Below are 27,630 nucleotides of genomic sequence, written 5' to 3' on the forward strand. Positions count from 1 at the left end.
ATTAAGCTGCAATAATGAGCAGCTTGCTCGGGCATGTGCCACCATAGGAAAAGGAGTAATGTTAATAATTGCATGTAATTGCAGTGTACATAAACAACGCCCACCCGTCCCCCCCCACGACCGACCTACTTTGAGATGAGTGTTGCTGCTTACTCCCACCATATGCTTCTGGCATGTGTAAGAAGCATTGTTGGCTGGTTTCTCTTCAAGCCCATTTTTATCTTTTTTTAACTTAACATCTTATAACTGGTAAGAGACAGCAGAGAAAATCCAAGATACAGTCAAACTAATCCTGAGGCCATTGAACAGCGTTTGTTTGCTACATGAAAACGAGGGCGTCAATACGTTGTCTGCATGGGCTTGATCAACCCAGTAATTAAGAAAAAAATAAAATGAAGCAGTCTTCCTTGTCTGTCATTTGGATGTTTTTCACCCATTTGGTGGCTGCTAAGAATGCAGTCTGTGAATGAAGAAGATCCAACTTTGAGTCCGACAAGCGGCTTATAGAAAAGCATTCACTGCTTGAGTGTTGCGAGCTGGCCGCTGGTAGAATGCAGATGTTAGTTTGTTCCCATCCAAAAGAATACAATGGAAGCTCTGAAGTTCCCCAATTTGGTTGGATCAAAATAGTTCTTGTTTGATTCTGCCATGGATGTTTCCGTTTTTTTTAGAAATGTCCAGCCACGTCGAGTGTAGAAATTGTTGTCAGGGGACTTCATGTTTGTTACCACTAAAACAGTGATTTGTCTTAGCCCAAAAAGGATGAAAGGTTCTTGTTGTCTTTTACCATCTTTTATTTGGCATGCCCATCCACATAGAGCCACAAAAACGCCCCGAGACACCATCATTTGCATATCGTGGCCCAGATACGCTCGCACCAACTGCTTGTTCTCACAGTCTTTTCCAAAACTGCATTTGCAATAGATGACCCAGTGGACATTTGGGTTTTCTACTTGTCATCAATGTTAACGTTTTGTCGATTGCCTTGCCTTTATTTTATGCAAATGTGGCCCCTCAGACAGATAAAGGCTGAGCTACTTGTTGATTCTAAAAAAAAAAAGTCAACAAAATATGTATTTGTGTCTGAAAATTATAATCCCCATAAAGACAATAAAAAACTTCACAATATATTTACTTTATCATCAAGCTGCATGTGACTCAGGCAATGGCGATGTCATGAAGCACAAATTTGCATGCAAACAATTACAGGTCACTTCTTAACATGCCACTTTCAAGCATTTTCTGTACAGTTACAGTTCAATCCAGACGACAGAACAGATTCACACTTCTATCCATCCCAACTTGGAAAATTCATTCAGATTATGTACACATATTGTGCAGCATTTATTTATCTCACGCATTCAACCACAAAGTTGTGACACATAACAGAGCACATTTTTGGCGGTGCCAGGCGAGCTGAGGTTCGTGAAGTCAGAGCTGTGTCATCCCCTCAGCACCCTTGTGAATTGATGGCTTGTTCACCGGCTCCATTAACCACTGACAAGCACTCACGCCAAGACCGTGCACGGCCGTGCCTTTTTCCCACCCATTCATGCACACTCATACTTCTCGTTTACATCAGCGTTACGCCATCCACATTTTTGTTAATCACATAATGTGTCCACACATTCTGCCATCCACACAAGTATCTATACTTCAACTCAAGTGTGACAACGTTTGCCACCCCTGTGCTTAAGGTGACAAAAGCCACAGATGTTTTCTACTCAAATGACTACGCCCTGCTGCCCAGCACAGAAGAGTAAATTACAGACCATATGCTGGTATGTTTTTTTCCGACGTCTGCAGGCAACATTTGCATGTGTGTTGAGTTCACGAGTGTTCGTCAAAAGCTTGGCATACGCAAAACCTTCGGATGTTGTCGCTTGGGGCAGGCTCTTATTACTGGTCAAGCCATGCAGATTTATTGAGCTTTACAGTGGAGAGCCTTTCTACTTAGTCTTAATGACTGCTATCAAGAGTGCGAGCAGATGGCTCAGTTGCCATACAGTAGAGGATAAAATATCCACCGAGCTGGACTCCAGTTTTTCGTAGTGTGCCGGTTGAAGCTCATCATTTTTAAGTTTCACACATAAATGATTAGCAAATGCCGCACCATTTAAGGATGTCTGATGTTTCGATTACACTTTAGCTGGAATTGCATTAAACACTGTATTTGGTAGTCCGTCCGTCTGTCCGTCCATCCATCCATCCATCCATCCATCCATCCATCCATCCATCCATCCATCCATCCATCCATCCATCCATCCATCCATCCATCCATCCATCCATCCATCCATCCATCCATCCATCGCACTTGCCCTCATAGGAGCCTTTGGATAATTTAATATCTTCAATGAACCTAATGCGCATGTTTTTAGAATGTGGGTCACAACAGAAGATGAGTGACATTCATTCATGGGTTTTTCCAAAATTGGACGACAATTTCAGGCACCAACTTTTTGGGAAGACGGAAAACCAAACCATTTATTTTCTCATTATTCATTATGTTTTCAAGAAAACCAGGAAACAAACTATCATATAATTCATCCAACTCAACCATCAGTGGTAGCAAGCAACATGGAGACGTGCGTATTGTATAAGGTCGCACTTGTTAAACTTACAGAGACAACATTGTGTCTTTCACTTGTTTTTGTTTGTTGACGTCTCTGTGGCACACTTGAAAGATATTAATCCTTTAAAAGCATCTCAAATGCTGGGCCGGGTCAGCAACGCATTACACACAGATAGTGGAGTGTGGTTAAGCATTTCCCCGCTTGCTAAAAAGCAGAGGCCTCGCTGCTTTTAACGCCAATAAAATAGAAGAGAAACAACATAACATAACAATGGCGCTGTCTTTTCGTGCTGCCTTTTGATCACATTCTAATCAACTGACAGTTTATTTATCCATGTAGAGCTTCCAATCACATCTGCGTATATCATTTTTATTAGTCACATGCAGTTGACGCATAAAATGCTGACTATTCTTGCTGCATTTCATTCAGAGTTTCTATGACTCACATCCAGATGGTAAATACCGCTGCCAATTCTTTCTGCCTTTTTTCCATCAGATATAATGCTGCTGATCATTATTGGGGTATTTGATTCATATTTACAACCACTTTCACAGAGGTACTCATCCACAGCGGTCAGATAGTAAAATAATTCTGCATTTTCTTCCTCCCATTTGTTCACATTTAAAGCTTTGTTTATCGTGCATGTAGTTTATTGTGCAAAGACAATGTCGCGGACAATTATTGTTGCTATTTGTTTGGACTCACATTGTCTTATAATGCTCTCGCTGCTGATTTCAATTGATTGCTGGGCAGAATATCATAATTAGATGATTTTATTTTCTTCATTTTCTTCATTCTTCATTTTCTTATCCTTGTGTGCTATATCTACTGGCCCATACAAAACCAGTACAAAACTAATAACGGGTTATTGTATTGCATTTTATTGTTTCTGCAGGTTGTTTTTGCAGGAATTATTAACCCCCAACAGAGAAACTCATTTATTGCTATCAAAAGAGGCCATGAAACAAAAGACAACAACAAGAGGCTGCCAGCAGCTGGGGCAAGCGTGTCTTTGTTTGGCGCCATCCCGTCGGTTTGCTTTAATATCCATTTTGCACGCATGGCCACACATTGTCAATCACATTATTATGAATACGCCACTTAACTCCGTGGATTAAGCGCACACTTGTCATGGAAACTGCCAGCTCAACTCGCATGCAAGAGAGGTCACCAGTGTGTCACCCTGTTATTTCCTCTTGAATACTTTCCCCTTCACGTCAAATCGAAGTTGTTTTTCCATCAGCAAAGGAACATCACGCCGGGGACTTTTTTTTCCAGCTCATATCAGAGCTGAGGGAGGCAAAAGAGCAAATGGGAGGAAGCTGGTTTTGTTTTCCATACCTGATAACGGCCCATCCTCTGTCTCTCCTCTGTCGGCTGTCCTGGCAGATGCCGTTTCCTGGAATGGAGTGTGTGTGGGAAGAAAGGTTAAAGGGGATCAAAGTCAGTCCCCACAAAGGCATTGCAGCAGAGGTGACATATTAGTGACATGTATGTATTTCTATTTTTATTAAAATAATATTTGAACATTTGTACCAAATCAACAGCTGTGTCATCATTAGGGAATAATTGGAATCACGTCATTAGCGTAAAAGTTGTTGGTGATGGAAAGAGATAAGTACGAATAAGTGAATAAGTGAATGATCCAAAGCATACTGCATCATGGGGCAAACACACTTGAGGTGGTGCTGTTAAAAGGCTTTCTGAAGCCAAGGAAATTGATTATTCACATACTCTACATCTATCGGTTGAGCCATCCTTCCATTTATGCATCCATCCACCCACATCTCTGTCTGTCAACATCCATCGATCATTCATCCAGTCATTCCTCAATCCATTTATGGATCCATCCATCCATCCATCCATCCATCCATCCATCCATCCATCCATCCATCCATCCATCCATCCATCCATTGATCATTCATCCAGTTATTCCTCAATCCATTCATGGATTCATTGATCCATCCATTGATCCATCCATTGATCATTCATCCAGCCATTCCTCCATCCATTCATGGATTCATCCATCTGTCCATCCATCATCCATTCATGGATTCATCGATTGATCCGTCCATCTATATGTCCGTCCATCCCGGCTGACTTTTGGCATATAAGTCAGATCACACTGAGTTATTGGAACCATTACACTACCGGTGGTCACATGATTTACATTGCGATGAAATCATGACAAACTCTCACTCTCTCACACACACACACACACACACACACACACACACACACACACACACACACACACACACACACACACACACACACACACACACACACACACACACGCACACGCACACGCACACGCACACACACACACAGCGGTTAGGCGTGTATGGCAATAAACCCACCTCAAGTGGTTTTGCATGAGAACACTATGTTTTGATATAAATGTTCTACTGGGGGAGGATCATGTTCTTCTGTGCACTCAAAAAACAACACTGCTGTTTGCTTAATACCCGTGCTTTGTAATGGTTTATTATCCTGTGTCTGTGTGTATGTGTGCACACGCATGCATGTGTGTGTAAGCGCACGCATGTAAGTCACACCAAAGAATGGTGTTATCATATCAGACATTCTTGTGTGAACCTTATCTTTGCAACTACTGCATAGACAAAGAATTCAGATTACAGTTTTAGCCATTGCATGCGCACGGTTATCATATGAAAGGTTAGTGATAAATGCTCAGTTTGCACAACGCTATTAGCACACACACACACGGAATTTTTAACCTTTGAGATCAATGCTGCAATTGTTCAAGATATGGAATATAACATGAGATTACTGAAGTGAATGGCAAACGCCAACCATACATCACCTTTTCTGTCATGTTTGCACTTTCCACCCTATGGTGGAGCTTATTTAACCGTGTCGCTAGATGACAAAGCATTATTATTCTGGTGTTTGTTCAGGAAATCAGGAAATTGTCTCTTCCAGCCAATCAAGAGAGGAAAGGATTGTTCATGATGAAGTCACTGCTTACAATTGGTAGACCATAGCATTTATTCAGAGTTAGCTTGCAAACGCTCCCGTGTCTACTGTCCGCCTTATTGCCTGAACATCCACAGATGAATAAGCCAAAAATCTTCAAATTTCAGCTCCGTGTTTGACACTAATTTTGTTCAATAAAATTTTGCGACTTAGCACAAATCCCATTTTCTTTTCGTTCACTACTGTGAGCTATCCTTCCATTCAGCATAATTTCCAGGATTCCCACTCAAAAACGTACACCTCTTCCTCCACTCTCATCATTTGCCATTTCTCTCTGTTGCTCAGCATTATTGATCGTCCCCTGTGGACATAGCTTATGGTACATGTGACATCCCTCCCTGCATGTAGGGACATGTGCATTGATTAGGAAACGTCATCTGAACACAGTGACCCCGAAGTGTGAGTGGATCTGTGGGTATAATTTTACGCCCTGCATTTGAAAACAGACACTGTATTTGTACTTTCTACTCCTTACTCAAAATAAGGTATGTACTTTAGCACATTTCAGTCTATACTTTTTTGTACTTTAACCAGTTTTTTTTCTTTTACACAAGTCTTCTTGAATACAGAGTACTTTTACCCCCTCTGTTGAGATGGACAAGAAACTCAGCTAGTGCATGACATCATTTGGTTTATGACGCCCCCTTGTGGACGCACAAGGCACACATATGTTTGCTGAAATTAAAATGCTATTGGAGTTTTTCTATGAACCCCAAGGCCTTCGAACTAAAGGACTATAAAAACTGCGGTTTACATTGTGAATATAACATTGAGCCCCACTCTTCCCCGTTTTTTGTTTCCCTTTGCATGTGTAGACTGTGTACTCCGATATCTTGTATTATTCATGCATGTTAGTATTTTCGATGTTTAAAAGAAAAATCACGCGTAATAGATGACATAAACTGTGACGTCACCACAGAAGGAATCATAAAGAGGGCAGTTTACTTTTTACCTTGGGGTGTCTCACGATAATGGAGGGTCTGGGGATATGAGTACAAAATTCATCATCATCGCCTTCTGAGCTGGAGGAAAGGCAAAGGTCATCTTTGTCCTGAGGGTTACACGTTGAGTTAGTTCCGTTAGTTTCTCGTGTGGAGAAAGAGCCAATGGTCCCTTGAGATTTCTGCTGAGGTGAATCGGCATCTGGCTGAGACGTCACCGGGTCCAGCTCGTGTGTTCGACATGCTGCAGATTCTGGAGCAAGAGCTGGCTCGCTGTTGGAGTCGGAGGGGTAGCCGAAACAATGGCTTAGGGACGGGCAAGGAAGTCCGTGCATGATGGGAGACAGATGCTAGATCTAGTGGACCAAGGTTGTTTCTAATATAGCCAGTAGCTCATCTGTAAATGAAATAAAATGTCAAATGTAAATGGTGCATTGTTTCACTTGCCTGACTTGAATGCAGACACATTGGCAACCAGTCCAGGGAGTCTGTCTCAGCCTTTCGCCCAATGTCAGGTGTGTGATTGGTGGTTAGATGCAAAATAATTCGTGCAGTGGTTCACTTGCCTGACTTCAGGGCTTGACAAGGATCCAGCTGCCCACAACCCGTAACAGGATAATCACTAAATATTGGTCTGTTAATCCAGAATGGTCCTCGAGTGACGATGAAATTTTTCTCCCAGGCAGTTGTCCACTTGTCCCTTAGCAGATTTGCCATTTGTAGGAGTACCCAGATACCACCTCGTCCATCACTAAGTTATCATCCTCTCAGTTTGTTAGGAAAATTCCCAACCACCAGCACGCAAGTAAGAATCCCTCGTCCTACAGCTTGTTGTGTCCTCTTATGATCTTGGTGTGTGTGTTTTTCTTTACAAGTTTCCGATTACTCCATCAGGTAGTTCCTGGTCTCTTTAGAAAGACCAGCAAGGCCACGTGGTTCCACACATGGAGGGGAGCACTCCGATTACTGTCCGATTCGATAACATGCTTATCCTGCACTTGGACAGCGCTAATAAATGATTCATCTGACTGCAGAGTGGCGCAAAGAAAAGCGTAGAGGTTATCATAAGGTTACAGCTGGTTGAATACGGAGGCGGATGACGGCGCTCTGGTTACAGGAGGACAAGGTAAGTGATAGGCAGAAAGAGAAAGGAGAAGAGCAATAGAGCTTCACTCATTTGGTGGCCCAAGTACTGAGTGTAGCCTTTCAATGACAGACACACATGAGGTCATGTATTGTATGAAGGCGACACACTCATATTGATGTGATGAGACAACTGTGCTGGGAGATGCTGCATGACACTCAGTTGAAATACAAAACAGAAAGATAAGATTGACATTATGCATATTATAATATACCATAAAGCATGTCAAAGCAATCATCAGTTAACTGTACAAGCGTGCTTTGTGGAAATGAAATCAGATTTGATTTGTTCTTTTTGTTGTGCTAAGGACTAAAATCTGTGTGTTCCCGCAATCAAGTTTTGATATAATACAATTCCTCACCTATTGCTCCTTCTACTTATGCTACTTTTATTACTAATATTACTCCTCGTAGTTCTAACAAATTATTTTACAAAAAATTCTCCTCGTCCTCATGCTGATAATAACGCAATTTGACCCTCATCAGCATCAGATAATTGAGGAATTGTCTGACATCTGGCGGTCAACATGAATATTGCAATGATAATATCATTCCCGCTGCCCCTTAAATGAGGACACTAATCGTCTGTCACGATATTTATTCAGGGTTGACTTTTGTTGAAATTATAACGAAAATAGTGTCGTTTTTTAGAGAGCATATTGTCCTTTTTTTATTTGTCATTGTTCGCGGTAGGACAATTGTTTTTTTCCTTGGTAAACGTCACTGAAGCGTCACTCCACTGTGGTTAACTACACATTGAAGTGAGATATTGCAGAAAAAACGGTAATACGCTAAAGTACGTAGGTAATTTGCCTTCAAAATAATACGCAATGGTTTTATTACAAGAAACATAGGAGATTTTCAGGCACTCTAGCACTTTAAAATGCCTAACATATATTTAAATAATACAATAAAATAAACAGAATGGGTGCAATTGGTCTAAAACTACGTATGAAAGCAATACTTGTTTTACTTTGGAAATCCATACTCGGATGTTCTATTTTTTATTCTTTACCTTGACAGACGCGGAGCTCCGCGGGAGAGCGCTGTCCGAGGATAATCGCAGGTGGCAAGCCTGATAAATTGGCGACGACAGAAACATGCGTTTGATTGCTGTTTAACAACGAAATAACAATTACATTTACCTCAGTTATTCATCGCTCTCGCTCCTTGGATGCTCAACAATGCGCTCGCCGGCTCGGTTCGTCGCCAGCTGGGCTCTCACCATCTACAACATCCAACATCTCCCCGCCGTCGTCCTCCTCTTCCTCTGTTGCACGCTGACGATGATTGACGGGGCCGAGCGGCCCTGCACGGAGGTGAGCGATCCGCACCGAATTCACGCCGATTTACGTTCCATTCTTGCTTATTCCTCACCTATTCCCACCATGCATTGCCGGTTGGGCACTGATTGGGCTGCGTGTGGCGTTCATTGTCTCCTGATGGAAAAAGGGGGCATATTTCCGGTTTCTTGAGAAGTCTTCAAATCGATCAGAGGTTTAAAGACTTTCTGTCAAGGGTCACTTTGACACTGTGGTATTTTGATTTACAACATGAATTCTTACTTGTATCTCAAGTTAGTCATAGAAATCCCATCACCCCCCCAAAACCCAAACAAACCCAAACAATATCTGTTGAGGCAAAATAATAATAGTAATAATAATAAATTGTAGTGACAATATTTAGCACGATTAAACTAATCCGAAAAGAAATGCTATATTGTTGATGATAGAAATATTTATTTTAAAAACAGCTACAGTAGGTGATGAAGCAGGAAGTCAACAATTTCTCAGGATTTATGCAGCAACAGAATCACATCTCCATGTTCAGAACTAAAATAAGAAAGATCTGTGCTGAGGAATGTAAAGAAAGTAGTGCAGAAATAATTTTCTGCTATTGCATTTTTGAAAATCTAGAAAAGCTTGATGTAAAACCAGTGAGTGTAGAAACTAAACAGGCAAACAAGGGCCATGTGGATTGTTTTGGTATATGCCGCAGACTGATAATAAACAAACAGCAAGGGCTGCAAATGGCCCCTCGGTCCAATTTTGGACACCCCTGTCAGAACATGACTCATGAGTGCTTCCTCGCTCCAGTGTGTTGAACTTGGGCCACTGTGTGCTTATCAGTTTCCTGCATGGACTGTTTTTTTCCCGTCCAACTGCTCTGGTTCAGTTCGACACCTCCTCAGAAAAGCACACTTGTGTCATAGTGGTCCCTGAGATAGAGGGGCAACATTCCTGAAAGCAATCACTGCCTACTACAGCTTGGCAATTATGACCTTAAAATGAATTAGATATTACCCCTGACTTCAATGAAAAGCAAAAGACCAATCAAAACGTAATCGTTAGGGTAGTTTTTGAGCTTTCTTCCGTGTTTTAAGTAATGCACATTTGACCTTGTCTCCGGAACAATTTGGTAATTTAATTCTCTTTGGTTGCAATGTTCTTCCAAGCATACTTGGCAGGGGATGTTTTCCTCATTGCGAAACGTCGCAAATTAAAGCAAATTACAAACGATGGAGGAAACCTTCCCGTAAATTAGGTCTATTGTTTGCTGCCTCGTCATAAGCGGAAATGGTCCGTGTTAGTGGAAACATGCTTCGATTATTCATGTTTTTTTTAGATAAAGGGTTATTTTTGTTCGGTCAAATTAGTATTATGCAAATACAGTAAACAAATTACTCTATTTGAAAACACAAATACAACTCCATTCTAAAAAAAATCCAACCTTAATTTTGAAAATACAACTTTTTACCTAAACAATATATGACAAGGTATTTCCCCCCATTTTCAATGTGACCAAAAATTTTCTCATACAGATTAAAAACAATGACACTGCAAAAACATGTAAAGCGGTTGTTGCCATAGACGTGAAGGTGGAATGTTGTGCTTCCAGACAAAAAAAAAAAGGAGTGGTAATTACTTGTCGCATGAGCTCGCCTCAGTGGAAGCAAAGTGGAAACGCTTTGAGCTTGTTAACGCAGTTGCTTCATCTTTTATGGTTCATTAAACCAAACAATTTCACTCTGATAAAGGGGGGAGGAGGGAAGGAGTGTCCTTAGTGCATGACAAATATGACACACTTTTAAAAAACTACTGGTAACACAAACACATTATTGTATCATTTCAGTTGAAGTGCGTGTGCTTTTGGAACAATATTTTCCAATCATCGACGTGATAGAAAATCAGTGCATTCAGAACAAGATGACAAATTTGTGTTGATGAAACTTAAATGGTTAAATGGTCCTACGATGCATCGTTTAATTGAATTTAAGTCCACCTACCTGTATTCCTTGAAAAGGTGTAAGACCAAATATTTTGATTGGGACTTCACACCGCTAATATTGATATTTGATGCTGGTTTTAAGTATTTGGGCTCTGTTTTTGTTTCAATTTGTGGTGCTTTCCTTTTTTTTGCAGGAGGACTACTATTTTGAGTACACAGAGTGCCACAGTTCGGGCTCTCGTTGGCGGGCGGCCATCCCGCACAACCCCGGGGCCTGCGTCGGCCTGCCTGATCCAGTGCGCGGCACTGATTGCAGTAAGTCGCTGGCATGTTTTGTTGTGCTTCCATCATATGTGTTGACACCTCCTTATCGTCAGCCTGGAATTTTTCAAAACTCATCCTGAACGAATCTGTTTGGAGTGTCTTCCAATGAAAGGCCAATGAACGCAAAACTAAAGAGGAGCTGCACTGCTCATAGACAGGCGGTTTCAAAAAGGAATGCGTCAATTTATCATTAACATGTCTACTAATTGTAGATTCATTTGCAATTAAAGTCTGAAATATAGGAGAAGAAACGTGTCTATTTTTTAGTCAGTTGTAATAGTACAGAATAGTTGTCCATTAAACTCAGAAAATTATTAGTTTAATTTCAAGGTTTATCTTATCAATTCATCCATCTATCTAGGTAGCTAGCTAGCTAGCTATCCTAATCTGCCTCTTTTTCAGGCTATTTGAGGCCCATAATAACGCCATTACTTCATTAGATAATTAACACAGTGATTAGAGCGATGATGGAAATGATGAAGTCTTGTAGGTCAAATAAGCGGAACAGTAAGCAGGAAATAAAGGTTGTTAAACAGCTCACTTATGTGGTGAGACAAGTTGTTAGACATGCCTGCTAACAGGTTTGGCCTGTACTGCATCAACACTGCTTCACTTCCACCAATGCTTGTTTCTCCTTCACAGTCTCTTTTTTTTAATAAATATATATCTATATATATATATATATAAAGACATAACGATGTTGTTAGAAATTGCATCAACCTCGACGAGCATTCTTGCCCTTTTGCCACCCAGCACTACGTATGATGCCGTGGTGAAAGGTTCTATTTGTCATCCAACAATGTTGTGTGTTTGTAGCCTTTTCGTGCAAAGCTGGCGAGTTTCTGGAGATGTCAACCCAAGAGTGCACCCGCTGCGCGGCAGGAAGCTACTCTCTGGGCAGCGGCATCCGCTTTGACGAGTGGGAATCCATGCCGGCGGGATTCAGTAGCCTAGTTACCCCCCTGGAAAACGGCGCCCACCAAGACAGAGACCTCATGTGCAATAGGTGTCGCAAACACACATTATATTTACCTCCGCTTGTATGACTCATGAACTGTATCGGAAATTGCACACATGTATAAATGCATTTCCTGTATGTTTTATTCATGCATGTAATTTGATCTGTGCCATTTATAATCCAGTGAGAATTTGTTTATGTGACCCTTTTGCTATTTCTTCATCTTCTCCAGCTCTTCTTGGGTCCCTCAGGGAAGCTATCTGGCGTCCAACCGGGACGAGTGCACAGTCTCACTGGTGTACTCGGTCCACTTGAAGAAGCAGGGATCCGTCACGTTTGAGTATCAGTACCCGGACAACAACTTGCTCTTTGAGTTCTTTGTACGTAGAAAAGACACACACTTGGTTGGGTGCTTTTGGATTTTTATGAAAGACCGATTGGCCAGCTCGTTTTCATCAATTTAAGCAGCTATTGTATTTGCAAATCAAACAACACTAAATTGTTCTTTTTATATTATGAATATTAAATAACTTGATCGATTAAAAAAATAAATCATATCTACACAGTATACAGGATTTTTAAAAATCTTTTTCTGTTTTCTACAATACTACTCCTGGATGTATCAACAAATGATCAAAAAACATCATTTTAAATCTATATGCTGTTTATGTCTACATGTTAATAATCTTATTGCAGTATTTATAATAAAGTAACAAGTTGAAACAATTCTAAAAATGTTAAATGTGTACGTATGGTTAGTATTTATATTTTATTTATAATAACCTATTATCAAATAAAATTTTAATAAACTTTAAATAAACTTTGCAGTGAAGTATTCAGTGTGGTCATCAGTTGAGGTGAAAGTTAATTGAGTGTAATTGTGTTGAATGGATTGCAGATCCAGAATGATCAGTGTCAAGAGATGGATCAGGACGCCGAAACTAAATGGCTTAAGATTACCAGCCAAGGAGAATGGGCCACCCACACGGTAAATTCAAAAGCACGTTAAACTTGCACCAATAGAGAAGTTTTTAAATTTTGCCCTAATTGTGACTTTTTTTTGGTCACCATGTTCACCAGGTAAACCTCAAGTCTGGCACCAACATCATGTACTGGAGGACTGGTGCCATCACGGTGAGCACCAAAGCAGCAAAACCTGTCCTCCTGAAAAACATCCAAATAGAAGGTTTGTTTTATCTCTATTTTTTCTCTTGGAATCGTTACTCCAGCAGGTATTCATCTGTTCCCTTGGCACATTTTCCTCCTCTCTCCAGGTGTGGCCTACACATCCGAGTGTTTCCCCTGTAAGCCGGGCACTTTCAACCGAGTGCCAGGCTCCTCCACGTGTGAACCCTGCCCTCGGGACACTTTCTCGGGCCACGGGGCGAGCTCCTGCTCCCCCTGCGACAAGGCCACTCAATATGCAGGTAGACACATACACTCTCATGGGCACACAGGGTCTGATTTACTATGGTGTAAATTTTGGTGTGCAAACAGGTGTAGAAGCTGAACTACCAATCTGGCTCAATAGGGATTGAGTCTGTCAAAACTCACTAAATCGCAGTGCAGTTCTGTTTTGCTCAATCTGGGATGGGCAGACCTGAGACATATAGCTGATTTTTACTTTGATGTTGACTCAATGTATTATTTTGCAGATGAGGGATCCGGACAATGTAAGAACAGACCTCCATGTTCCAAGAAAGACTTCTTCAACATTCACACTGCGTGCGACAAAGACGGAAAGGTAAGGAAACCTGGTGACTCTTAACCAATCACCTTCTGGAAATGCTTGCACATTAAATTTCCTTTGTAACTGCAGACACAGGTGCTATATAAGTGGATCAAGCCAAAGGTCTGCCTGGAGAACATGACTGGAGCCGAGGGGCTGCCCCCTGGTGGCGATCGAGAAGCTTGCCCTCCTTGCAACCCTGGTTTTTATAACAACGACACGTCGGTCTGCTTGCCCTGTCCCACTGGGTCCTACTCGGACGGAATGAAACGTACCAAGCCTTCTCATTGTTGCTTTTGTTTCGTCATTGGGCCTCCTTCACTTTTTGTTCATCTGTTCTTTTTTGTGTCCCTCGCCAGCATGTCAGCAGTGCCCGGCGGGCACCGAGCCCACCCTGGGCTTTGAGTACAAGTGGTGGAACGTTCTTCCCCCGAACATGAAGACATCTTGCTTCAACGTGGGGAACTCCAAGTGTGACGGCATGAACGGTGAAAACAATAGAAAATGCAAAAATGCTAGCAGATGTTTTTGAGGGAGACTGGAATTTTACTTCATTTTTAGAATATATTTTACAACAAAAAGTCCTTTTCCTTCAACATAACAGGAAGGGTTATTATAACACGCATGGCTTTTTTTGACGTTCCGACCATGTACAATAGAAATATGAAAAGAACAGTTTACGGTATTGTATCAACGGATTTTCATCATAACTTTTGTCCAAAAATCTCATTGTGCCGTCCCATCTTCTAGGCTGGGAGGTGGCCCGCGATCACATCCGGAGCGGTGCGGGAAGCTCGGATAATGACTACCTCATCCTCAGCATTCATATTCCCGGCTTCAAGTGAGCATGTCTCTCTTGTCACTCCTTGTGTCGCGTCTCTGCTCGTCATGACTCTTTTTCTTTGTCCGACTTCCCCCAGGCTTCCGACGTCCTTATCCAGTCACTCTGGCACAGAGTTTGGCCGGATTACGTTTGAGTTTGAGACTGTGTGCACCGCTGACTGTGAATTCTACTTTATGATGGTGAGGGGGAACTCCTGTCAGTATAGTGCCAACATTTTCTTTCATACAGTGTTGACTAGTTTATTGTGTATATATTTTTGAAGGATGTGAACCGCAAGAGCACCACTGTGGTTGAGTCTTGGGAGAGCAGCAAAACAAGACAGTCTTATACACACATCATGACCAAAAATGCCTCGGTCTCCTACACATGGGCCTTCCAGAGGACCAACCAGCCCACGGGTGTAAGTTGTGACATGACTTTTAAAAGTCCACTTAAACTCGACGGTTGTGTATCTGGCTCAAAAATCTGCCTGCATTGTTTACTTGGGATTTCAGGGGCAACCTGTTTGGGCAGTAAACCAGCTGAGACAATTTAAAATGCTTGGTCATCATAGTATTTAAAAAAACCTCTGATGTGGCGACAATACCATATCAAGTAAATGTTGAATTGCCTTTTGCAATTCATTTAAAAGTGTTGACATTGCTACTACCATACTATTTTTATTCATTTCATTTTTGTATTTACTGTATTTATTTTTCATCTATTTGGAACCTTATTCTGATGTCATTTTAGTTACTTGTGAAATTGCTGTCAATTAGCTTTTTAGCACCCTGAGTCCCTCATGTACACGTGTGTGCGTTCTTCCTTGCGTAGGTCCGTCATTATGTGAACGACGTGGCACGCATCTACTCCATCGTGGTCAGCAACGCGGTGGACGGGGTGTCGTCCGAGTGTCGCGCTTGCGCCCTCAGTGAGCAGCCGTCCAGCTCGGCGTGCGTTCCTTGCCCGCCCGGTCACTACATCGATCCGCAGAGCAGCCACTGCAACGAGTGCCCTCCCGACACCTACCTGCTCCCCCAGGCCACGCCGGGACCGGACACCTGCAAACCTTGCGGACCAGGCAGCCAGAGCAGCAAGGTCGGTTCGGAAGATTGTTGTCGCGTCACGCAAACATTGAATTCACACATCTGGTCACACGTCGAGAAATTTATGTTTTTGCACAAATCTTTCCCTTCACGCAATCACATATCGATGACCGAAATTCATCCATGGTTGTCATTTACATATGTACTTTATGCTTCACATTGTGCTCCAGGACCACCGCTTATGCTACAGCGACTGTCACTTCACACACACGGACGGCAACGTCACCATGACCTTTGACTTCAGCCCGCTGGGCTCGGTGGGAACGCTGATGAACGGGCCAAGCTTCACCTCCAAGGGAACCAAGTACTTCCACCTGTTCAACATCAGCTTGTGTGGAGGACAGGTGAGAGCACACAACAGCGGATACATGCCCTTCTTATTAAAAAAAAAAACAAGGACAAAAAAATCTTTATGGCTTATTCTATTTTTTTAGAGAGCTCTTTATGTGGCCCTAAAAGTATTTTTGACTGTGCAACATTGGTGGCAGTAAACAATTTTTCTAAGATTTCAGTTTTCAAGAATATAAAACGTTCACACCAGTGAATGGGCTAATATTAGCGATGTGCTAGTACTGTATCTTGCAGCCTTGTTTCATGGTATCATTACCAGGATAAGCTACCCTTTTGTGACCGTTTTATGATCAGGAAATATCCTCTATGCACTCCCCTCTCAAGGATCATCTGGCCTTGTGCAAAGACAACGTGACCGACCTATCTGTCAGCGGTTCTCAGAGCGAGCACAGCGACGGTAGCAACGCTGTTCAGACCTTCATCTGCCAATCAACCATAATACCAGCCAGCGGACGAGGCTTCAACACAGCACTCACCTCGCAGTCCATTAACCTGGCTGACACTTTCCTCGGTGAGCAGCTGAGTACACGATGTACGCAACCGTGGCTGTCCGTGATGAACATGCTAAAACTTGATGTCACTTTGAATAGGCGCAACGGTCGAGAGTACACATGCTGGTATTAAGGCACGACCGGAGCTGTTCCCCCACTCCTCCGGGAAAGTGCCAGATGTCAACTTTTATTTCCGGTAAGCCTTTAAAAAAATCATTTTAACATTATTCAAATTTCACTAGATAATAAATTTGGGTTTTTTGTTAGCCAATCATCAAATATCTTGAAAGTAGAGAAAAAGCTTAAAATAATCATTACAGAAATTTCCTGTTTTCTCGATTGCTTTTGGAAATATGTTCTATATCATGGTGAAAGGATCGCTCTTGTTTTTTGTGGTGCACCTATTGCACTGGCTGGAACGTTCATTCAAAAGTGCTTGCCGTATTTGTTGCCAAGGTCTTTGGAGCCCACCTCGTCTTGCGAGTCGGGTCGCAGCACAGTGGTGTCAGTGCGCTGCAATCCCTTAAAAAGCACCAAAGGAGAACTCTCTGTGCCCAGGTAAGCGCATCACCATTATGGTTCAATGAACCAGGTTCCTATTATTACGCTCGCTCACGCCTCACATCTTTTGCAGTACATGTCCCGCGGGAACGTGCGACGGCTGCACCTTTCATTTCCTGTGGGAGAGCTCCGGGGCATGTCCCACGTGCACCCAGAACGACTACCACCGCATAGAGGGAGCCTGCAAGGCGGGACAAATGGTTTGTGGAGTCTCTCAAGTTTGAGATTTTCTTTCCATTATTTTTACACTACATACATCCATTCTTATAGCGCCTGTCCTCATTGTGACATGTTGGTCAGAAAACACTAGGTGTAGAAAATGATAGTGCACTTTACAAACTAATTTTAAGGCTCACTGCTCCTCTCTCCTGCGGTGTTGATGCAGAGTACGGCCTTTGTTATGGAGGCATCCAGAGCCGCAGCTCAGGGTTTTGATGAGGCAAGCAGCTACGACTGGCCAGACAGTAAAACCGTGAATTGTATTTCCACTCGTGGAGGCATCACCAAGCCACTGTGCTTAGTCTTTTGCTTTGACATGAAATTCAGGTAGGAGATGTAAATTAGACCAATTGCGAAATCACAAACTGAGAAAATACAGAAAGACTCACTTAAAAACAAAACTTGGGAAATGGGCAGCTCACAAATGTTTCACATGGTTGTGTAATTTAATGCATGATATCTTTTCATACCAAATGAGATTTGACAGTGCTGTTTTTCTTATTAAAAACCTATTACATGAACACTTTGATTTATTTCATGGGACTGGAACAGATTTATTCCCTAGTAGTTGATTTGGGTTTGAGTTTTTTTTTTTTTTATACACAAGCACATCAATTAAAGAGGCCTTTTGTTTTCATTCTGTTTGTAGATCAAGGGACAAACTTGATGAGCTTGATGCGTTTGTTTGCAGGATCTGCTCTACGTGTGGACGGAGCCTAAGGTTTGCATGGGAGGCGTGAGCTTGCCCGACAAGGAGACGCTGCCGTGCGAAGGGATGGACCTCTGGGTACAGCTCTGCGCCGGATTGGGCGCCTTCCTCACCGTGCTGCTCGTCTCGCTCACCTGCTACTTCTGGAAAAAGAACAAGCGGTACGCTATCTGGTTGTCTGTCTATTTTATCTAGCTTATGTACTTGTACTATTTACAGTTTGTGTGTCTAAGTACTTGAAATACTCAGTCAGTCTGCAACCCTCATTTAGTACCTACGTTAAGCTCTTAATGTGGAATGTTGATATATTTAAAGAAAACTAATGAAATTGTATTTCACATAAACGTACTGCACATACTGGTTGATGCACTGTACCTGTACCTGTTTGCCTATTGATTCATATATGTGTCATCTGTGCTGCAGGTTGGAGTATAAGTACTCGCGCTTGGTCATGTCCGCTAACAGCAAGGAGTGCGACATGCCAGGCGCTGACAGCTGCGCCGTCATGGAGGGCGAGAATGAGGGCGACATGGACGATGAGGTGGTCTACTCCAAACCCTCGCTGCTTGGAAAACTCAAAGCCATAGCGTCCAAGGTGAGTTACATTCTTGTAAGAAGATAGTGTTATTCAGGTTTTTGGGTGAAATTTTAGGATCTAAATGCAATATAAGCTTTGCAGGCGAACAAGATTGACGTTCTCTAAACTTTTCATGTCCAACTGTTGAATGATTCTACTTTTTGCAAAATGTTCTGTCCTCTGACAAGGCTCTCTGGACCGCAAACTCCAAGAAAGTCCACCTGATGGAGTTCAAAATCCATAATATAGCAGGAGAACACCGTACTATTTTATAGTAAACTGATTTTTTTTTTTTTTCAGAAAAATGGGCAAAACTATGAAAACATGCAGCTAAACTCATCTCATTCTAAAGGCTTGGTGTGGAGTTAAAGCAAAGAGAAACAAAAAGGGAGAGACCCTCAGGAGATTGTCCACTGATGAAGACCCCTTTAAAACAATCACCCACCTCTATAAGCTTTTTTGGGCGTGCACATTCTCACACACACATGCATACATACACACATAACCACATACATACGCACACAGTGGCCTTCAAGTGGATACAAGTGGGTAAGAGCTCAGGGTAAACTGGGGAGCTATACGGAGCTATGATTTTCTTTGTTTTGGTTATGTTAGCTACAAGGTGGGGATTTTCTGTGTTTACCCCTCCCCCTCCTACTTTCCTGACAAAAGCATCTGTGGCCACTTGTCATCTGTGTATTATTTTTGTTTCGCTCCAGTTGTTGTACAGCGAGGTGGACGCCGAGGTCCCGTACTTCAAATAAATTATGACTTATTTATGTAAAAGTGGACCCCTGTTGGTTGCTCTTTATTTTTTGGGGGGGAGGATTGGACCATTCAATAAATAAAAAGAAGTTAATTTTTGTGATAAAGCATTTAATTTTTAAGGTGTAGTTTGACAAATAAAGAAAATGTGGTGTGGTAAATGTTTTATGGAATTCAGTTAAACATTTTTAAAATGAAAACCATTATTTTTTACCAAACTGTGTAGAATTTATGAATTATACTGCATTTAAATAATTGGGGCGGGGGGGACAAACACTAGATAATAGATAATTTTTCCAAACGTTTCTACAGAATAGTTTGTGGAATTAAACATGATCAAATTAATAGAAATTTATAAGAGAAAATGTGTTTTTTAAATACATTTTAATAGCTAGAAATTAAAATGTATTGTTAAAAACATACTGCATGTAAATATATTTAGCTAGTGATTTACATATTCAAATATTGGACTGTGTTTGAATATTTTTTTAACCATTTAAAAATATCACTTAAATAAAATTAAAGTTAGGTACAAAATGAAGAGCTCTGCAGTTCTTCAAGCATGCTCAGATTAGGTTTTGTCAGAATACAACTTTTTGAATTTCTTTATTCAAAATAGAAACAAAATAAATTATACAGATGTATACTATATGATACGAAACACACTTGGATTTGTTTAGTCTAACCAATTACACAATTAACAAAAAAACGCACATAAATGAGTAATCCTGATGAGGTTTGTGTCATTCACTAAATACCACTATGAAAATTATAATAATTTATATAATATAATTATATCCTTATAATTGATTTTCAAATCCATATTTGGCCTGTTCCCAGACAAACATTTATGCAATTACCTCATTTTCCAACAGAGGTCGCTCTGGACACAGAAAATCAGTCTCTTCGCTCAACCCTGCAACACAGGAATCGATTAGGTGAAAAGTGGGACCCCTGTCATTCGTGGGCGATAGGGCCTGCGAATAGGGAAAATCCACGTATGTTGAATGTCCATCATAAACGTGTTGATAAAAACAAAATAGATTCAACTATGTGTGTGCACGCGCGTGTGTGCGCGTGCGTGTGCATGCGCGTCTTCACACGTGAGGGGCTATCACAATACATGCTTTGATGGGTAGTGATCAGGGACATGCGGTCAGAGGAGGCAAGGGAGGCCACGCCTCCCCTGCCATCATGAAAAGGGGAAAAACAAATTCAATTGTCTTTATTATAAAGTCATTTTCCTTTTAATTTCAGTAGTTTTGTATCATTCTGAACCAAAATCGCTGAATTTTTATAGTTATTTTAAAACCGAAGACGATTCGCTCGGAGGAGCCAAATTCCTGCCTTGCCTCCTCTGAGGATTGCGTAATCACACGGCTACCTATGTTGACAGGTTTGACAGCTAAACTTCTAAAAAGTTACTGCCTTAATTTTTTTCCCTGTTGAGAGAAGCCAGTGACGTCACAGATCAAACAGCCAATCAGGAGGTAGGGGTGAGGGCGGGTGTGGCACTTTTCACTTTCACTTAAGCTTTTTCCCTAATGAAGTGGCCTGTGATTAGGTACACCTCATGGACACTTCAATAGGTACACTACACGAGGTAAAAATAAATAAATAAATAAATAAATAAATAAATAAATAAATAAATAAGAAAGTGTAGCGAACGATTCGGTGAACATTTCTTTTTAACAAATCTTTTGAGTGAACCAATTCTAAAGATTCAGTCCACTTAAGAACTGGACTGCACATCATTAGTACAAAAGAGTGCAGACGGCTAAGGGTAGACAGGTCGAAATAGCTGACCGGTTAGTGACATGGGCTCTTGCTCGGTAAGAACCCGGTTCGATCCCAGGTTTGAGCATATACCTGAATGAGCTTTTAGAATTGGAACCTCGCTTTGTTTGCGTACGCATATGCAAACAAATTCAAGTATTTATGTGTAAATACAAAAGGTGGCTCCACCCCCTAGTGAAAAGTGCCACATCCGCCCTCACCCCCACTTTCTGATTGGCTGGTTGATTTGTGACATCACTTGGACACTCCATTAGGTACACTGCCATTTTCAAGTGTACCTAATAACAGGCCACTTTATTAGGGAAATATCATGGTCAAAGGTCACAGGTGTCAAGCTCTAGTCCTCGGGGCCGCATTCCAACATATTTTCCAAGATTCCCTCGTTAAGTGCACCTGCGTGAAAAGTTTTAGCTCCTGCAGAACGTGAAAATGACCAAAATCTTTTCACGCAGGTGTGTTTAATGAGGGTAACTTGGAAAACATATTGGAACGCGGCCCCGAGGACTAGAGCTTGACACCTGTGACCTTTGACCATGATATTTCCCTAATAAAGTGGCCTGTTATTAGGTACACTTGAAAATGGCGGTGTACCTAATGGAGTGTCCGTGTGATTCCCTCGTTAAGTGCACCTGCGTGAAAAGTTTTAGCTCCTGCAGAACGTGAAAAGACCAAAAACTTTTCACGCAGGTGCGCTTAACGAAGGTAACTTGGAAAACATATTGGAACGCGGCCCCGAGGACTAGAGCTTGACACCTGTGACCTTTGACCATGATATTTCCCTAATAAAGTGGCCTGTTATTAGGTACACTTGAAAATGGCGGTGTACCTAATGGAGTGTCCGTGTGATTCCCTCGTTAAGTGCACCTGCGTGAAAAGTTTTAGCTCCTGCAGAACGTGAAAAGACCAAAAACTTTTCACGCAGGTGCGCTTAACGAAGGTAACTTGGAAAACATATTGGAACGCGGCCCCGAGGACTAGAGCTTGACACCTGTGACCTTTGACCATGATATTTCCCTAATAAAGTGGCCTGTTATTAGGTACACTTGAAAATGGCGGTGTACCTAATGGAGTGTCCGTGTGATTCCCTCGTTAAGTGCACCTGCGTGAAAAGTTTTAGCTCCTGCAGAACGTGAAAAGACCAAAAACTTTTCACGCAGGTGCGCTTAACGAAGGTAACTTGGAAAACATATTGGAACGCGGCCCCGAGGACTAGAGCTTGACACCTGTGACCTTTGACCATGATATTTCCCTAATAAAGTGGCCTGTTATTAGGTACACTTGAAAATGGCGGTGTACCTAATGGAGTGTCCGTGTGATTCCCTCGTTAAGTGCACCTGCGTGAAAAGTTTTAGCTCCTGCAGAACGTGAAAAGACCAAAAACTTTTCACGCAGGTGCGCTTAACGAAGGTAACTTGGAAAACATATTGGAACGCGGCCCCTCGAGGACTGGAGGTCGACACCCCTGGTTTAAGTGAAAAGTGTCACACCCGCCCTCACCCCCACTTTCTGATTGGCTGTTTGATCTGTGACGTCACTCGGACACCCCATTAGGTACACCGCCATTTTTAGGTGTTCCTAATAACAGGCCAATTCATTAGGGAAAAATCATGGTCAAAGCTTAAATGAAAGTGAGAAGTGCCACACCCGCCCTCACCCCCACTTTCTGATTGGCTGTTTGATCTGTGACGTCACTCGGACACCTCATTAGGTACACCGCCATTTTTAGGTGTTCCTAATAACAGGCCAATTCATTAGGGAAAAATCACGGTCAAAGCTTAAATGAAAGTGAAAAGTGCCACACCCGCCCTCACCCCCACTTTCTGATTGGCTGTTTGATCTGTAACGTCATTCGGACACTCTATTAGGTACACCGCCATTTTCAGGTTCGTTCGCGAAGATTCACGAGTGAGTGACAGACAGCGTTGCTGCTATGCCAGCCGACACACGTTAAGCCGACATTGATGTTTTAATTTTGTATTTGTTGGATTGTAGTTGATGGTGTTATTATACCGAATGTGTTTGTGTTTGAATAAAAGGTTGAAAAAAAATACGTTATGCCGACATTTGTTATTTTGGGGGACACCAACTCATATAACAATGTAAAACACATACATATTGTCATATAAAGCAGTTAGCCAAATGTCTGATTTTTGTTTTAATTGGCGAATATAAAACAAGGAATAAAACACCAGACAAGTGTAAATATTTATTTAAAAAAAAGAAAGAAAAAAAAATATATATATATATACGTATATATATATATATTATAAGTACATTTCAAACCAGCAATCTAATGTGAAATTGCAGTAGATATATTGGATAACAATATTTAGGCGTATATATGCATACACGTTATTTAAAAACTAATATAAGTGATATAAAATCAAGATTAACCAAAGAGAAACATAATCTCCCGGTTGTTGCATAACGGCGCATCCCTTCATGGAATAAAGTTAGCCGTTAGCTTGGAGAAAACGTGCATCAAAGAAGTGGTGTTTCAGTGAGTGGTTCTTTCTTTCCTTGGCAAATCGTAAATCTACATTATGGCTTACAATAGTTCACGCCAGGAGGGCAGGAAGGCAGTTGACCCATTAACTCGTTCGCGAACGGGAAAGTCAGGATTCGTTCCCTCACTGATCCGTTCTCGCGATGAACTGGAAATGCAAATCACTCACTCACTGACTTGTTCACTCACAGACCCGCTCAGTTCGTGAACGGGAAGTTACGTCTTTTTCTTCTTCGTTTTGTTTTACGGCGAGGTGGCACCAGCTTCAATGCGCATTATCGACACCTACTGGTTGAAGTCATATGAACTGAAAAAAGAACGAATCACTTTAGGAAGTGATTCGTTCACTCTCGGTCACTGAAAACATTCGTTCTTTTGAACGAATCGTTCACTCGCGAGCCAACACTACCGTCAATGTGCCCAACCCCAGTCATGAACCTCACCGCACGTCACTGGTGGCGATCTGCGCAAAATACATTGACAAAAAATTCTTGATTCCTCTAACAATCTGACTATTTTTAGTTAAATGATAGGTGGTGATCAGTATGCAAAATACATTTATAAAAAATTCTTGAAATTTTTGCAACTTTTCAAAAAATATATTTTTACTTGATTCTTATAACAATCTGACTATTTTAGTTAAATCTGGATGGTATGTTTTGATTCCTGGAAATGTTTCATAATTTAAAAAAGCTTGTGATATTTGGACTTTATTGCAATAACATGACTTTTTGTCTTTTCCCTTTATTTTTAAAAATGTTTACTTGTTACATTCATTCTCACTTTTTTCGCAATCGTTGAAATGGAATCTAATAAATTACAGACGTGCTTTAAAAAAAACTCTCTTTCCCATATACCATACAATACAATTTTATTCATATAGTGCATTTCACAACAGCTGCAGCTGCAACAAAGCACATATAACATCCCACACATCACATAGAAACCACCCCCGTAATCATCCAAACTTCTCTCTCACATGGAGGAACGAGAGGTAAGCTGTTGGACATGGGTGGGTTGGTGGTGGTGGTGGGTGGGGGCTCACATGAAGAGTGTGAGACCATTTGGTCCACTTAGCGAGCGCATAACTGGGGTTAAGTGTGCAGTTAAGATGCCAACTTACTGAGCCAAAAACTCATCAGCCAATCACCAGGCGAGACTTCCCCCCCCACCACCACTGCCACCACCCCCCAATTCAATTCAGTCGTCTGCAAGTTGACGTGCTGGATGCGGTCGTCCATAGCAACCTCACCATCAATGCGGGGTGCATCTTTGTAGGAATGACTGAGTCTTGTGTGAACAAAGCCTTTGTGTGTGTGTGTGTGTGTGTGTGTGTGTGTGTGTGTGTATTTGTGCATGTGTGTTGCTTTGAGTTCGTGCCATGAGTTGTGTGAGTACTTTTCATAATCTGGCAGTACAGAATGTTGCGCACACATTCACACACAAACTCTTTTAAAAAATTCTTCAAATGTATGACTTAGTGCCATTAGTGCTTAATGACCAAATTCAAATACAGCCATAAAGAGTTGTACAGAAAAGATCACAATACTTTGTAAAAGACAAATTGGGAAGCAAACCTCCGTTGTGGAAGACATGTTTTGTGCTTGTGTGTGGGTTTTTTTTTTGGTGGGGATTTTGTTTGTAGTTGTGCCATGTTCTGTTGATAACTTTTTGTGTTATGTTCTTATTTTTTACATTGCTTTATATTTTTAGATTATGTTTGTGCGGATTTGTTCTAGTTTTGTTTTTGTTCTATTGTTTCATATTCGTGTTTCGATTGTTTTGGTCTTGTATCTGTGTTGTGTGCTTCATTTCTGTTTTGTTCTTTGTATTGTTTGCATTTGGTTGTGTTTTGTGTCAATTTGTATTGTATTTATGTTGTTGGTGGTTTTGTTGTGTTGTTTTTTGATTTGAATAAGTAAGATATGTTTAAGTATGGTGTTGTGTGTTGTTCCTAATATGTTGGTGTTGTGTGGGATGGCTCCTCTGCCATGCAGCTGCACCATTCAGCATCCGGATAACACGTTACACGCAATAATCTCAATGCACGTGAACGCTTGATGTGCTTTTAATTGCAAGATGGACAAGGACAGAAGAGGGGAAAATGCTAAACTGGCATAGTGTAGATCACTCTTTTGTTTGTTTTTAAAATGTTTAAAAAGTGACCTTTTACAATCTCCAACCGAGCTCTATCACACTTACATAATAAGGCACATTGCCATATTGAAAACATCACAGACACAAAAGAAGACAGATCAGAAGAAGCAGCTATCACTCGTCTCTTTCCTCCAACACAACATGTGTTCATCCAAGCACAACTTTCATTTCAGTAGAGAACTCAGAACGACAGTGGGCTAACTCCATTCTCGCAAACACTGAATCCTGCAAAATGCCAACATCGAAATTTCTGTCCATCACCCACAAGAAGTAATTGTTGCCTGATAAATGGCCGATATATAAACCGCCCAGGATTTAAGCAGCCAGAAAATTTTTATTAATTACCTCGCAAGGTAACAGAAAATGGAGTTAGCCCAATGTGGTTCTCAGTGGCACAATCTCCTTATTTTGCTTGACATTTAAGTGCATTCCTGGTTGGTAGTGGTTGGTATTATAAAGTGTGTCTTGTAATAAGTTACACAATATTTGGACTGTTTTCTCGTAAGAGTAAATTTTTTCACCTCATAATGATTAAAAAATCTGGAAGAACGTTTTTTTTTATATTATCTTTATATAATCTTTCCATTAGTGTTTCTCTTTTGTTACAAATTCCATTTTCACAAACTTTCTTTTGATAACATTTATATTAAAAAAATTATAGTAATACTTTCTGATGTTGTAACATTTTGTTCTCTATTATTCTTGCAAGATAACATTTTTGTAATTTTAACTCTGTTCCAGCAACATTGCAGCTTTGTCCTCTCTTAATATTATGATTTCATTATTATTAATATTTTGTCATCTCCAGCGAGTCTAATTTCTGTTCCGGCAAAGTCAAGCACGGCATCCATCATCTTTTGTATTTCTGCTATTGCTTGGGTGAACACACGACGTAACTATGGCCATTTGAATAAAGGGATTCCTATGTTTAGACTATTTGTTTTATATAAAAACAAAAGTATCAAAAGCAACATGAAAACATACATTATGTAGTTTTTTTCACCTTCTTTTTTGTACATTGCACTCACATTCAGTCCTGCTCAAATAGTGTCCCACACATTGTGCTGTTTCAACCGTGGGCCATACAACACAAAAAGGTACACAATAGAAATGCAAACATTGGAGTATTATTATTATTATTACAACGAGAACCTACAAAAAGACCATGAGAATAATCATCATAACAATAATAAAAAGTCAGTGGGGTATTGCAAGGGTCCGCTTCCTTACCTGCATCATGTACCTATTTACATCATAATAACAAAGCTATTAAAAAAACTAAAGGCTCCAAAAGAACCTCCTAAAAATGTTTTTTTTTTGTTTTGTCTTTTTTGATAGTCTACTCAAAACAATGTCCCTTCAATGTATTTACAAGCCTTTTAGAAAATAATTTAATTACAGATACACACTTTCTACAATGCTCGGACCGGAGAGTTACGGAGGCTGCAACACTAAGTACGCCAATAAAACCTCATTGGCTCATAGGGCCTGAGTGGGCGGGGCTAACAGTCGGGTCAGGGTCAGGTGAGTTACATGGTCACAGAGATGAAGTAGTAGAATCGACAATCTCTCTGCCGTTGCACACGGTTGGGACGTAATGGGCGCTGACGGAAACTGCAAAAAAAAAAGAAAAATTTGACAAAAATCACATTTGTTATTTATGTATAAAAAG

The 27,630-nt window shown here is 41.1% G+C and overlaps 2 protein-coding genes and 1 long non-coding RNA gene across 4 annotated transcripts in view; 1 reads left to right on the plus strand and 2 right to left on the minus strand.

The window, feature by feature from the left end:
* Positions 1–2,795: 2,795 nt before the first annotated feature.
* On the minus strand, positions 2,796–8,750 carry LOC119124240. 2 transcript variants are annotated; one of them, XR_005098227.1, is made up of 3 exons: positions 8,673–8,750; positions 6,526–6,911; positions 2,796–3,972 (listed from the first exon to the last, which is right to left on the minus strand). It is a non-coding gene; the product is annotated as an uncharacterized LOC119124240 (long non-coding RNA). The 2 variants fall into 2 exon arrangements; XR_005098226.1 differs by lacking the exon at positions 2,796–3,972 and having other exon boundaries at positions 6,436–6,911.
* On the plus strand, positions 8,662–19,524 carry elapor2a (endosome-lysosome associated apoptosis and autophagy regulator family member 2a). The gene is made up of 22 exons (XM_037253961.1): positions 8,662–8,976; positions 11,080–11,200; positions 12,026–12,215; positions 12,400–12,547; positions 13,066–13,155; positions 13,248–13,353; positions 13,442–13,594; positions 13,823–13,911; positions 13,987–14,167; positions 14,256–14,384; positions 14,647–14,737; positions 14,817–14,919; positions 15,003–15,140; positions 15,554–15,817; positions 15,996–16,169; positions 16,501–16,687; positions 16,767–16,863; positions 17,124–17,225; positions 17,302–17,428; positions 18,139–18,317; positions 18,580–18,751; positions 19,034–19,524. Exons 1-22 carry the CDS (start codon positions 8,842–8,844, stop codon positions 19,100–19,102), a joined length of 3,045 nt encoding a protein of 1,014 aa, XP_037109856.1. The 5' UTR covers positions 8,662–8,841; the 3' UTR covers positions 19,103–19,524.
* A 5,131-nt stretch (positions 19,525–24,655) lies between these two features.
* The window catches only part of grm3 (glutamate receptor, metabotropic 3), a 28,282-nt gene continuing 25,307 nt past the window's right edge, over positions 24,656–27,630 (minus strand). Inside the window, exon 13 of the mRNA XM_037253962.1 lies at positions 24,656–27,572. Within this exon, the coding sequence (XP_037109857.1) occupies positions 27,496–27,572 (77 nt within the window). The 3' untranslated portion in view covers positions 24,656–27,495. The remainder of the gene's footprint in view (positions 27,573–27,630) is intronic.

This window comes from Syngnathus acus, chromosome 6 (assembly GCF_901709675.1).
Source record: "Syngnathus acus chromosome 6, fSynAcu1.2, whole genome shotgun sequence".
NCBI lineage: Eukaryota > Metazoa > Chordata > Actinopteri > Syngnathiformes > Syngnathidae > Syngnathus > Syngnathus acus.

What these genes read in the sequence shown, in the direction of transcription:
- elapor2a (XM_037253961.1), top strand. Translation starts at nt 8,842, where the DNA reads ATGCGCTCGCCGGCTCGGTTCGTCGCCAGCTGGGCTCTCACCATCTAC. An exon ending in AGTGCGCGGCACTGATTGCA is followed by an intron (nt 11,201 to 12,025) that starts GTAAGTCGCTGG and finishes GTGTGTTTGTAG; the next exon opens with CCTTTTCGTGCAAAGCTGGC. An exon ending in TTCTGGAAAAAGAACAAGCG is followed by an intron (nt 18,318 to 18,579) that starts GTACGCTATCTG and finishes TCTGTGCTGCAG; the next exon opens with GTTGGAGTATAAGTACTCGC.